Raw genomic sequence first — 14,438 nt, forward strand, 5'->3', positions numbered from 1 at the left:
GAACGAACGTTAACTTCAACAATATCCTGTGACTGCAGTTCAATTACTCACTATCTACACACACATTATTGTCCCGTCACGTTGTCACCCTCTTTTATATACCAGGCTACCCTATATCTAGTAAATACTAGAGCATTCGCCAAGGTACAGGATAGTTCTAGAAAATAGGTGGCGACACACCAGTCACGTGACTTCGATGACGCAACAATAAGTTCAACGTAACAGCAAATGTACAACGTTTCGACAAGGTTTTGTCATCATCATTCAAAGCTATATCTCTGCAACGTCGAGGAAAAAAAACATCTTCTGACTACACCAATTTGTTTAAATTAACACAGACAACGGCACCAGAACTGAAAGATGAAAATAATTTATATATATAAGTTGCACACTAGTTATACTGGCACACACTATTAAAATTTATTCTAATATAATCACCAAGTAATAACCGGTAATAACAACAACAAAAACATGTTCACGTAAACCAAAAACATGTTAATTGGTATGACAAGAAATATAAACGAATTAATTTAGTTTTTTCTTCCCCTTTTCTATCCTTAGAAATATTACTAAATAAATGTATTTTTTTTTACTACTATTATTTTCACTCACGCAATTTTTGTGCCATAATCATAAAGCTTTGATTTGACCAACTTACTTCCTGGATGGATTCTATCAGCTTCGATTTGTTCCCCATTTGAACAGTTGCAAACTGTTTTCCACATCTTTCTTAAAAACTGCTTTTTTATGACTCGAATATACCAACATTTAACATAGAACTAATGACAATCCAAATACTTCAAAGAGTATGTTTTTAATCACGTATCATAATGTACGTTATTCTCCACACAAGACTGCATTGTGACCAATTGCTCTTCCCTCAGTCTTTGTGATAATCAAGACAGATTTAACACAATCCAAATTTTTTATTGTTATTTGAATTTGAGTTTTTGTGTCTCAGTTTTATCTTTATTGATCTTTTTTAAAATTTGCATCCTACTGAAGCACTATACTTTCAATAGGTCTACTATTAAATAAGTAATCTGAACAATCAAACCAATACTACAAAGTTGGTTCAAAATATTCAAAGAAAGACAAAAAATACTTTCAAACACTTAATTCCTAATAGACTCTATATAAGTTCAAAGAAACTTGGGTTATAAGCCAATGAGTTATTCTAGTTCATCATATATCATGTGGATTACAACATCCAAAGTCTTAGTTCATACACTATTTATATACTAATATTGTAGGAGGTAAACAAGGCTATTTGTTGCATAATGCTGAAGAGATCATACTTCAAAAATGGTTAGTACCATAAAATCAAGTGATGATTTCATCTGTCAGTTGAACTTTTTCAATGGAGGTTTCAAGTTGTTATTGTTTAGCTCAGTATTAATATGTAATTAATATATATTTATAATGAAAATAGAAAAAGAAAACGAAGAACATAGATTTTATATATGACATTATATTTTACTTTTTAAGTGTCCATAAAACAAAATCGTTTCAAGGGTATTTTAACCTCCATCATGATGTTTGTTTTTTATGAATTTCGCGCAAAGCTACACGAGAGCTATCTGCACCAGCCGTCCCTAATTTAGCAGTGTAAGACTAGAGGGAAGGCATGTAGTCCTCACCACCCACCACCAACTCTTGGGCTAATCTTTTACCAACGAATAGTGGGATTGACCGTCACATTATAACACTGAAGGGGCGAGCACGTTTTGTGTGACGGGGATTCGAACCCTCGACCCTCAGAATGCGAGTCGAGTGCTCTAACCACCTGGCCATGCCGGGCCCCTCTTTCATGAAAATAATTTTGACACCCATTGAATAAGCATGCACCATGAGCCAATACATAAAACAAATAACAGAAAACCAATATCTAACAAATAAACTATATACTAAAAAAAAATGTTTCCACCTAGTCAGAAGTAATCCATTTACTTTTAATGTTTTTTGGATAACAGAGGACAACGAAGATTTTGCAAAATCGTCTACCATCTGCAGTAAATAATAGATAATCCGTTTTAATTTCCAATATTTCATGTAGATGCATGAAGGAATGTAAATATTAGTTTATGGACACAACCCTTTACCCAAACTTATGCAATTTACACCGTTAAAGTACGAAGCTTTTAGCATAAAATGACAGCAGTAATACAGTTAAAAGATATATGATAATCTATTGGGCTAGCTTTTACACGCCATATTACAGCCCTAGAAAAACTGAATACTTACAATTGCCACCACTCAAACCTATCATTATTCCCCAAAACAAATGCAGGAAATATCTAAAGCTATTATTAATCCTAAAGACACATAAGAATGTTTAGTTGTTGTTTTTTCCCCAACAATTGTAAAATAATTCACATAGAACTTCCGTTCCTTCTGTTGTTGAATTCCTTTTTGTTTACAAAACAGCACCACCCCCTAAATGTTCTAAAATTCCTATGGTACTTCAGGAAGGAAAGCGTGTATAATATAATATATAACAGTTACATTTATAAAACGCCTTTTTTCTTTACTATGAGATTTCTCAAAGATTAAAAATGAGTTTCCAATCAATACTATTTTTGCTACCAGTCTAGCAGAACTACCTAAATAAATCACTGCCATTGTCAACTGAAATTTCGTTTCTCATTTGATTGTGTTTAATTAAATTACACACTGTGAAGTCTTATTTCAAAACTTGTTATTTCATCTGCCATATAAAAAATGATGATACAAACCTATACAATTCTTACAGTATCATTTATCAAGTGCCGCCATCTAGCGAGATTGTTTCTAACTTATTTTTGAAAGGTTTCTTTTTTTTTTAAATCAATTTTATTAATCTTTCACACGAATCAAAATTTTTTACAAGTGGTCATGTATGTAGAAATAAAATTTTATTTTCGGATGGTCTAAACAAATCTATTTAATATTGATAAAAATCATGAACAGAAATTTTAAGTAAAAATTGTATTTTTCTAATTAATAATAAAAAAGTGCTATTCGATCAGCTCACACAAGTAAACTTACTAATCTGATATCATCAAGTTCAGTCATCCATGCTGCCAAAAGTTTCTGTGGATCATTCGGGTCATCATCACTGTCCAGTTCTGCATCACTGTTACTGCTATAATTACTATCTTCACATTCCATGGTTGACCTGTAATCAACATGAAATCTGCGCTATAATTTTACGCTCCAAAATTAATTAATAAATTTCAGTCAGTGGTTTTTTCTAAAATTTATTTAACAGCATTCCTCAATTATAAAAAAGTAACTTTAATTTTTTTAACAGTACGGTGGTAGTGTTTGCTCTCCCACATATACACACAAAAATCTTATACAAATCAACAATGCTAATTTATGAGGATCGAATGCACAAAATTATTATCAACAGCTACTACAGTTGATGGAAAAAATAAGTTTGATTTGTTAGGTTGGACTAACTGAAGGTCGCCGATCGACCCTGAAGCGGTTACCATGGTGATCAGCAACTGTGTAATCCCAAATCGCGTGAATGCGTCCCACCTGACTGGGAGGAGAGCCTGAAATGCATTATACTTTTACACTGATGTACATTATACCTAAACATATTCGTAAAACTTCTACGATAAGCCGAAACATAAAATTATCGTCACAAAATTCTTACCGTTACACCGTTCCCTACTTTCACCACTACCTTCAACTTTGAACTTCATATACTATCAGTGGATGATATATATATATATTTAAATTATTCATTCAACTTTAACAATATACATATTCATAATGAGAGCTTGGAGAAAAATTAAACCCAGTTTAACCATTTTTTATTATTATTAATAGCACTAAATTGTAACATAAATTCTCAATAACCATTAAACGTATCAAAAGAGGGCGCCACCAATGTCTGGTATTAAATATTTATTAAACCTCCCTTTAAGTACACAAAACGGATAATCATCTTGTTTGTTTTACTTCCTCAAATGAATAGGCACATTTTCATTACTGATTATCATTTATTTACGCATTACATTCAAGAATAAGTTTCGAATGAAGAGCTTCTTTAGGGTTATTACAAAAACATTATGTTAAAACGAAATATTTGTTTCTCGAACTTTCAATGTGCTGTAACAACAAGTATGGTAAAAACACCTTTCAAATCTTTAAAACTTACATTTCAATGATGAGTTTCAAAGTATATTATCGGCGTTTGAAAGATGGTGATCTCTTAATTCGTAAGCTCACTTCAGACGGAAAACTGTTCATATGAATTTTAACTAAAGTAGTGCTACTGCACGAGCCATTTGTCACAAATGTTATTGACAAAAACTCCAGCCAAGGTTAAGCTGTTTCCAATTGTTGTACAATATGCTGATAGTTTCTATGGACGAAGAGGGAGGTCCATATTTATGTCAATTTCAAGTGGGTACTAACGAAGAAAAATGTCTAAAAGAAGGACTTACCATAAATGATGGATATCTCGTGTATTTTTAAAGATACGAACAAATGTAAGATTTTAAACAGTTAAGTAAAAATTCGAACGGCGATGAAAAACACTAGTTCCTAATTTGGAAACAAACAAACAAAAAACACATTAAGACAGAGTTAAAAGCATTCGTGTTAAATTTAAATACAATACATACAACCCAAAAGTCATTACGTTTGGACAACGGTAATCTAAACAAATCGCAACAAAATTTCATCTGGACGAAAGTAATCTCAATACAACACAACCAAAAAATCGTTCATCTGGATAAACGTAATCTAAATAAACACACCCTATCCCAAAAATCATTACATCTGGACAAGGGTAATTTAAACACGTTACAACCCAAACGTCATTACATCTGGACAAAAGTAATCTAAACACATTACAACCCAAACATCATTACATCTGGACAAAGGTAATCTAAACACATTACAACCCAAACGTCATTACATCTGGACAAAGGTAATCTAAACACATTACAACTCAAACGTCATTACATCTGGACAAAGGTAATCTACACACATTACAACCCAAACGTCAATACATATGAGCAAAGGTAATCTAAACACATTACAACCCAAAAGTCATTACATATGGACGAATGTAGTCTAAACAAACCAATAAATGCTTATTCTTCCAACCCTTAAAGATAAAGTACCGTCCTCAAAAAATAAAAAACAAATATCCGTCATTGTCTTATCCACATGACGAGCGATTATTTCCGCTGGTGTATTGCAAGGTATGACGCGATGCTGAAGGTGGCTAACCCTATTCTAATATAAAAAGGACAACAACTTAGTACATCATCTGGAATGCGGTATTTGCTTTTCAACTAATATTAGGTATATGGGACGTTCTTTACATATTTTACTGAACATTAATAACTTGAATAGCACCCATTTTGTTGCTGAACACTTTGTCATCATCAGTCATAAGAACAATCCAATTTCTGAAAACGAGACTATAGCAACTGCAAAATATATCAGTGAGAAGAAGATTCGAAGAAACCGATTTCAGTTAATCTTCAAACCTCCGCAAGAAACAGCACTAAAGACGGGCCATTTTAAACTCTTCATACCAAAGGAAGCCACACGTGATTCTGTACTTCGTTACACCAGGTTATGATCACGTTTCCTGGTGGTGGTGTATTTTTACCTGTGTACAAAAGGCCCTTGAATACGACTTGCAAATGTAGTGTATTAGTCTTCTTCTGTGTAGTTCAAAATCAATACGTCAACGAAATGGTTAGGCCTATAGGTTGGAGATACAAACAGACGATGAAATACCTAAAATGGTTAGTATATGTCATGTTTAACTTCCAGTTAAAAACAAAACAAAAAACTTCTGTATCAGTTCTACTGTGATACTTGATCTGTGGTGTGTTTTAACAATGACGAAACAGTAGCATTAATTTATATATATATATATGTGTGTGTGTGTGTGTGTGTGTGTGTGTGTGTATACTTAAACCTTTTTTTTATCGGGGTGTTTTATCGGTTAAAACCGAAGATCAAAAGCCTTACTCCCCAAAATGGGGCTGAAAGCCGCCTAGAGGGGTCACCTATTTTAACCACAATACAGTAGTGTGTCATCTGTCATTTAGTCGGTAGACATTAAAATGACGTTACATAAGAGACACTTAACGTTGCAATTTGTACTGTCGTGACGTCAGTGCCAAAAGTGCGCAAGCCAAGAATCACGAGAAGAATTATGCATTCTGAAGACAATAACGATGCATGCCATATGAACTTCAAAAGCAAGGAATAAAAATATTTGTTACTCATAATTTTGGTTTTATTTGCTCTTGAAAGAAAACAGTTTCGGAGACATTGCGGAAGTACATCTAGTACGTATATCTATATATATTTATTTTCCTTGGCGTTGAAAGTTGCATCAACACACATGTCAAGAGATATTCTGAAATCAACACTTCACACATTAAAAAAAAAAGGACAACGTTTACGCTTTATGTTATGTGTATACGCTACCAGGATGGACCAAATTGTTATTAGTTAGACGAACACTTGTCAGAATAAGAGGACAAAGACAAAATACTAAGTATAGAGGGAGACACCCTCTTCCTTTTATCTAGGTTTATTGGCTATACTCGCTTTCCGGTTATATAGTAGTTCCATAATGACATCATACAACTTCCTGTATATGTGTGTAACCTAGGGTCTCTTTGCATTATTATAAAATTGGAAGGTTTTCTTAATATTAACTTTGCGGTTGTGGATACCATAGTATCTAACACCTTTTAAAATACGCGCAATGTCAATAACCATGTAATGATTTCCCAATATTTGAAAGCTATATTTTGTGGCTAAAGATATACTAAATAATTTAGTCACATAAATCTTGCATTTTTTATTTTTAGTATACAGACTTTTCATGTTTGTTTGTTGAATTTCGTGCAGAGCTACAAGAGGGCTGTTTGTGCTAGCAGACCCTAAATTTAAAGTGATAGACTAGAGGGAAGGTAGCTAGTCAACACCACTCACCGCCATTTTTTGGGCTACCCTAATCAAGTAGTGGGAATTGGCCGTCACTCTTATAACGCATCCAAGGCTCCAAATTGTAGAACGCGGTTTCTTTTTCTTGTTTGTCCATACCTATATGTCGATGCCAGCAGCATCTCATTCGAACCACATAATGCATTTTGGACAATTATTTCTTCAGTAAAAATATAATTCTTCTAACTCACAAAGGAATTCCATGTCTTTAACTTTCCTCTTCAAATATTTGGTGATAACGATATTGCATCAGATCAAAGTTTGTTTGACACTATTTACTTATAAGAAGGATTAGTCTTTTTCGAGTGGATTCGTATAACTGAAGTTGTAATTGCCTCAAAAAGTCTCTGTTTTCCCAAACTGTAAGAAAAAATAACCCCACACGTTAGTTGTTATCTTACGTTCTGAAATGCTTCTCGAAGTGAAACAGAAGAACGAGAATGACTCACTTTCACACACGTGGTTTGTAGTTTACGTTTAAATTAGAATTACAACTAAAATACTTCAGAATATTGTTGTGTGCTTCATGGGTGAAAGATTGTCACACAGTTTAAAACCTTCGAAACCTTAATCGTCAAAGTTTTCAATTAGCGTTGTACATATACTACTGACGTCAGCATGTGACGTTAAAGCAAGACCTTGAAAAAAAAAAACGTCGATAAATTTGAAAAAAAAACAAAAAAAAAACAGCACCAGAATCCAAAGGTTTTAACATGGCCGTTATCAAAGCAGAAATTAAAAACAGGATTTACTCCAACCCATACACGTGTACAGGAGGAGTCGCCTAGCCTACCTATAGACGACTTCTTAACTTTGGATAAAAGATTTCATTCTGGAATGAAGAGTAGCATCAAGCATTACTAAAGTTTCTTTTATAGTGTGTAATATCAGATGTGACACACACATATATGTATATATATTAAAATTTCATCAAGTTATACATCACGTGTACAGGAGGAGTCGCCTAGCCTACCTATAGACGACTTCTTAACTTTGGATAAAAGATTTCATTCTGGAATGAAGAGTAGCATCAAGCATTACTAAAGTTTCTTTTATAGTGTGTAATATCAGATGTGACACACACATATATGTATGTATATATTAAAATTTCATCAAGTTATACATATATGTCTGAATTATTCTGCTAGAACATTTAATGCTTGGAAAATCAGCAAATGTGAGGAACCCTGGAAAAAATCTTCTGCATCCTTAGTTCGAAAGAAAAATCTCGAATACACACTTCCTACACAACACATCAACATAAGTAAAATTCACACAGATGTAAGCTAATCTTCGTTTATTACAGTGCTAAGTGCTGTGACTTGAACAGGAAATCTGACTGACTGAACAAGGACATTGTGTGTTCTCGAACTGCAGCATTCATGAGCATCTGTAGTAGTAATATTATATCACAATAAAGCTGATAATATAAGCCACATTATTCTTTACTGGCCCAGAACGGGTTTCCAGTAAGAAGAATGTAATGTAGCATTTCACCTGTATCTTATCTGTTGTATGCCACTGGCAAACAAGCCTTCAGCTTAATGCCAGGTTGCATCAGGCCTAACAAGTTATAACATACACAGTTTTAGTTCAAACGTTATCCATATCAATATCAGTCGTATGTAGATAATCGTTAGCGTCTAGAACGTGGAAGGTTTGTTTGTTTGTTTTGAATATCGCGCAAAGCTACAAGAGGGCTATCTGCGCTAGCCGTCCCTAATTTAGCAGTGTACGACTAGAGGGAAGGCAGCTAGTCATCACCACCAACCGCCAACTCTTGGGCTAATCTTTTACCAACGAATGGTGGGATTGACCGTTACATTATAACACCCCCACGGCGAGTCGAGCGTCCTAACCACCTGGTCATGCCGGGCCGAAACATGGAAGATTGGAAACGTGTTATGAGCATCGGTTTCTGTAGTCTATACATCTTACAATCAATAGGCCTATGACTGATCAGTTTCTATCTATACTCCAAATTATTACAAATTCAAAATATGACCCCAAAAGTTGAAGCACTATCAGTGTTTTCTTCGTTAGACGCCAAAACAAACAAACAAACAAAAACTGCTATTTTGTTTTGTCATCAGTTACGAGATACTCTGAAAAGAAATATACAGTTTAATGTCTACGTACCTTCAAATACTATTTTCTTTCATAATTGGGATAAGTGCTATAAAAATAAAAACTTGTCCAAAGGTTTCAATGTACAGGGTGTCCATGAAATCTGGAATCAATGTATACATAATTAATTGAATTTTTTTTATTAACTTTACGTTTTATTCTTATTTGTTGCAGGTTTATATGTGTATTTGTGTATTTTTTTTATAGCAAAGCAACATCAGGCTATCTGCTGTGTCCACCGAGGGGAATCGAACCCCTGATCTTAGCGTTGTAAATCCGAAGACTTACCGCTGTCCCAGCGGGGGGACTCAGGTTTATATTACCCATACGTAATAATCATGTCGTTAAGCTTACAAGAGCGCGTTGAAATTATCCTGTTGTGTGGACGTCAAGGATGGACACAGATAAAAATAGCTGTAGAGCTCAATAACAAACATCCGGAAAGAAATCCAGTTTCTCAATCATGCTGTATCGTTTACACACATGTTTTGAACTTGGCGGTAGCCATTTTGAGCAGATATTGTAACTATGTCTTTACACTGATTCCAGACCTTATGGACACCCTGTATATATGTATGCGTGTACAACGTACATTTTATCATAATTCTTAATAGACGTAAGAACTATACACTGAAAATAAATGCGCTAAAACACAAATTCAAAGAAAAAAGTCTACAGAAGTTTCATTAAAATAATTTCATATATATAAATGTATGTTTCAGCTTGGTTTGTTTCGAAACGAGGGCTATTTGCGCTAGCCGTCCCTAATTTAGTAGAGATAGAGTAGAGGGAAGACAACAACACCCATCGCTAACTCTATTACCAACGAACAGAGGGATTGACCGTCACATTATAACACGCCCCCACCACTGAAAGGGCGAGCATGTTCGGTTTGACGGGGATTCGAGCCCGCGACCTTCAAATTGTGAGTCAAGCGCCCTAACCACCAGTTTCAGAACTAATTCTAAACAAATATAAATGGCGTTACTTCGCATTAAAAATTTGCTATGTCCTTTGTACATTAAGCTAGATTCAAAGCTTCAAATACACGAGTATTTTATGTACAGATTATAGAAGTTTAAGGATACGTTTTCATACCTGAAATATTGAATAAAATATGCTCTCATAATATTCAAAAACTACCTTAAGTTCGTTTTGGATTATATTCGCACAACGTTACACAATTGCTATCTGCGCAGGATTGTTTTGGATCATATTCGCACAACGTTACAAAAGTGCTATATGCACAGGTTTGTATTGGATCATATTCGCAGAACGTTATACTCAAGTCCTATCTCCGCAGGTTTGTTTTGGATCATATTCGCACAACGTTACACAAGTCCTATCTGCGCAGGATTGTTTTGGATCATATTCGCACAACGTTACACAAGTGCTATATGTGCAGGTTTGTTTTGGATTATATTCGCAGAACGTTACAAAAGTGCTATAAGCGCAGGTTTGTTTTGGATCATATTCGCACAACGTTACACAAGTGCTATCTGCGCAGGATTGTTTTGGATCATATTCGCACAACGTTATACACGAGTACTATCTGCGCAGGATTGTTTTGGATCATATTCGCACAACGTTATTCACGAGTACTATCTGCACAGCTGTCTCTAATTTTGAGCAGATAGCTTGCTTGTTTAGTTTTTGTTTAACTTCGTGCAAAACTAATCAACGGCTATCTGCGCTAGCAGTCTCTAAATTTGAGGTAATAAGACTAGAGGTGAGGCAGCTAGTCAACACCACCCACCGCCAATTCTTGGGCTACTATAATCAAATGGCAGGATTTGTCCATCACTCTTATAACGTACCCACGGCCCGAAAGTGCGGGGCTTCGTTTTTTTTACTTTGCGTTAACGGGACGCGAACCTTGCACCCTCGCATCCACACTAGCCACCAGTCCACGCCCAACCCTTAGAAACTAAGATAAAGCAATATAAAATCCAATATTTAATAGTATACTCTAATCAACTGGGCAATCAAATGACACCGACTCGTTTAATAATTGTACAACCTCCGTCAATCGACTTAAGAGATTTTGTTCTGTTTATTTAACTTTGTGTCATTCTTATCTAATTTTACAAAAGAGTTATAAAACCGAACAAAGTGATGTGTCATTTCTGTACAATTTTCTTTCGCTATTATGGAGTTAAAAAGTTTACGATTCTAGTGTGTCTAAATCCCTTAATCTATGAACTGCATAAATACTTAAATGTTGTTGTGCACGTGACTATGTAAATACCATAACACACATTAAAAAATTCGGAAGATGATAAATGTTTAGATTTGTTACATTAATTCTGATAAAATTGATTTTATGTTGAACAGCGTGTACTGAAAAAAAAAGCATAAAACATCCATACTCCATTGTGGGGTTCAAAGGCTTCATCATAAGTCATAGACACCCAATTGTACTGATCAAGCTCCTCCATTATCTCCAGTTACTTCTATAGGTACCTCAAAGGTGTTTTCTGTGCCCCCCCCCAAAAAAAAAACCTGATAGGACACCCACACGTGAGCCAAGTTGGGTCTCCCTAACCTATGAGTGAGGGTATGAACACACTTTCAACTAGAGGGGCACTCATTAGAGAATACCTCCGCCACGCAGCGTTGATCATATTCGGCTCTCAAAAAATACGAAAATGTATCCGTATGTCCGTCGTTACCAACGAACACGGACCATTTTTGGCAGGACAATGAGGAATAATATTCCAAATATGTCCACCAAGTTTAATCAAAATCCGATCATTTTTGATTGAGTTATGGAGCAAAAATAGTGTGAAAAATCGGCCCCATGTTAACAGATGGGGATTTTTTCGTCACCTTGATGTGACCTCGTCCCTCCAAAAGCTAATCACTTCTAAGCTGGATCATAGTCCTAATGTAGACCAACTTTCGTTCAAATCCATTCAGCCATTTCGGAAAAATCTTGCTGACACACACAGGGGTGAAAACATAACCTCCGTCCACCTTCGGTGCCGGAGGTAAAAATTGCACCCTTGAAATCCCGAGGGGGGGGAAAGCAGGAACACAAAATCTGGTGCCTGATTCAGGCTCGCGACCGAGAAAATCTGCTCTTAAAACCCCCATCAAGCTTGGATAACTTTTCGGGATTTTAAGCCCTTTTTAGTTCGTCCTTGGTAAGGAAACTACGCTATAAAGATAAGGACACTCCTCGGGCTACCCCGCTCTGAGGTTGCCTGTTAAATCCAGAACTATGGGAGGAATAAATTGGACATACATACATACACGCAGACAGACAAAGCTACAAGGTGAATTAATATAGGATATTGCGTTTAAAATAATTTTTCTTTGGGAGTTTGTTTCAGAGCAAAGCCACACTTGGCTATCTGTTGTGTCCAGCGTGGGGAATCGCACCCCAGATTTTAGCTTTGAAAGGTTTTAAGCTAACCGGACCATCGGGGGGGGGGTCGATTTCGTTTTATTAGAGGTATTGTAATAAAAACATAGCTAAGTATAACACGTGTAACTAAAACAAAGGTTTTAAACTGATTTTTAAAATGTCAACGTTTCAGCGAAACTAACACGGCAAAAAACATTAAAATATTCATTGTTTTCCTTTGTCCCTGAAACTTGACAATAACGACTGAAATCCGAGGAAACTCCCCCTATTCTAATTCTATTTATCGGAACTATATTTCATTCTTAATCGTGACAGAAATTTTTAGATTTAACTTTCGTGTTTAAAATAGACAACTGTCTTTTGATTGGCTTACGGGTTTTATTAAAGTTGCATGCTTTACTTTTCTCAGATATTTCCAGCTTGCCAGGAATAAAGAAAATGAAGCATGACGTCTGTTTACGTGACTTATATGCTTTGAATCAGTAAATACGTCATAAAAATCCAAATCTGGGTTGCACACGTTTCTTAAGTTACATACCAACTTATAATGACCAGCGATAATCTGTCCAGCCTTCACGAAAACTTGGAAGTCATATAAAATAGACACATGACAAAAAGTTTTCACATTTGTTGCACCATTAAAGACAGATTGTTCCGTGAAGTGTAACAAGTATTTTCGAAATTTTAAGTTAGTGGCTAGTTATTATCAGTGCTCCCTCCCCCCACTTTTTAATATTCGGCCTTAAAACTTTCGCTTCACGATATATTTCGTGTACATGCTCGCAGAATTCACGAGAATTTAGGGATATTTGATAATGTTTACATTTCAATGTTTACAGAATGATTTTTCGAAGAAGGCGACTGTCTCTCTCAGTTATATATATATATAACTAATAGCCAAACTAAGTTTAGATCCACAAAACAAGAGCACGAACCAGGGTATATATACACACAGATGTCGTGTGCATTTAAATTACCAATACAACTAACCTTAAACTGACTTTTGGAAACATAACCCAATTTTCTTTTCTGGAGATAATGACATGGAGTTAAGTCACATGAAGTTGTGTTGAAGCTCACTTGGTTTTCTTGGTTTTTCTTTTCTCTGAAAAGTGTCATACACACGCCAAACAATCACCGTGTGAACTGTTTCATCACATAACATTTAACTAAACTTCTAATCTGAAAAAAAAAAGAACAGTAATTTGAGACCTATTCATTATTACACTTATTGAGAATTTTGTAATCTACAACTTGTTTCTCAAATTTCGTCATTAATTAGATCTATGAGGGTTAAATCTATTTTACATTTTCTACAATATAACTCTTATGTACGAAATTAAATCGGTCGCTGATTTATTCACAGTACAAAAATGTTTTTACAATGGAAGCTACAAAAAGCACTACAGCTGAATGGAAATTAGAGAGAACAATCAACCAGAACAAAGCTTCTGCACCATCGTGTTTTTACAGCTTGCAATGGAAACTATAGAGAGAGCACTCCAACAGAATGGAAACTACAGAGAAAATTTCAGCAGAAAAAAGCTTCTGCACCATCGTGTTTTTACAGCTTACAATGGAAACTATAGAGAGCACTCCAACAGAATGGAAACTACAGAGAAAATTTCAGCAGAAAAAAGCTTCTGCACCATCGTGTTTTTACAGCTTACAATGGAAACTATATAGAGCACTCCAACAGAATGGAAATTACAGAGAAAAATCCAGCAGAACAAAACTTCTGCATCATCATGTTTTTACAATGGAAACTATATAGAACACTCCAACAGAATGGAAATTACAGAGAAAAATCCAGCAGAACAAAACTTCTGCATCATCATGTTTTTACAATGGAAACTACAAAAAGCACTCCAGCAGAATGGAAATTACAGAGAAAAATCCAGCAGAACAAAACTTCTGCATCATCATGTTTTTACAATGGAAACTACAAAAAGCACTCCAG

General features: G+C 35.1%; 1 protein-coding gene across 4 annotated transcripts in view; it reads right to left on the bottom strand.

Moving 5' to 3' along the window:
• The window catches only part of LOC106478320 (ras-associated and pleckstrin homology domains-containing protein 1-like), a 122,937-nt gene that overhangs the window by 77,232 nt on the left and 31,267 nt on the right, over positions 1 to 14,438 (bottom strand). For 2 of the 4 annotated variants that reach the window (XM_022381913.1, XM_013938858.2), the window contains exon 2: positions 3,028 to 3,157. In XM_022381913.1, the coding sequence (XP_022237621.1) occupies positions 3,028 to 3,150 (123 nt within the window). In that variant the 5' untranslated portion in view covers positions 3,151 to 3,157. Of the gene's footprint in view, positions 1 to 3,027; positions 3,158 to 6,969; positions 7,091 to 13,468; positions 13,507 to 14,438 lie in introns of those variants that run through there. The other 2 variants (XM_022381911.1, XM_022381912.1) reach the window with 2 other exon arrangements.

The sequence above is a fragment of the Limulus polyphemus genome, unplaced genomic scaffold (assembly GCF_000517525.1).
Source record: "Limulus polyphemus unplaced genomic scaffold, Limulus_polyphemus-2.1.2 Scaffold199, whole genome shotgun sequence".
Lineage (NCBI taxonomy): Eukaryota > Metazoa > Arthropoda > Merostomata > Xiphosura > Limulidae > Limulus > Limulus polyphemus.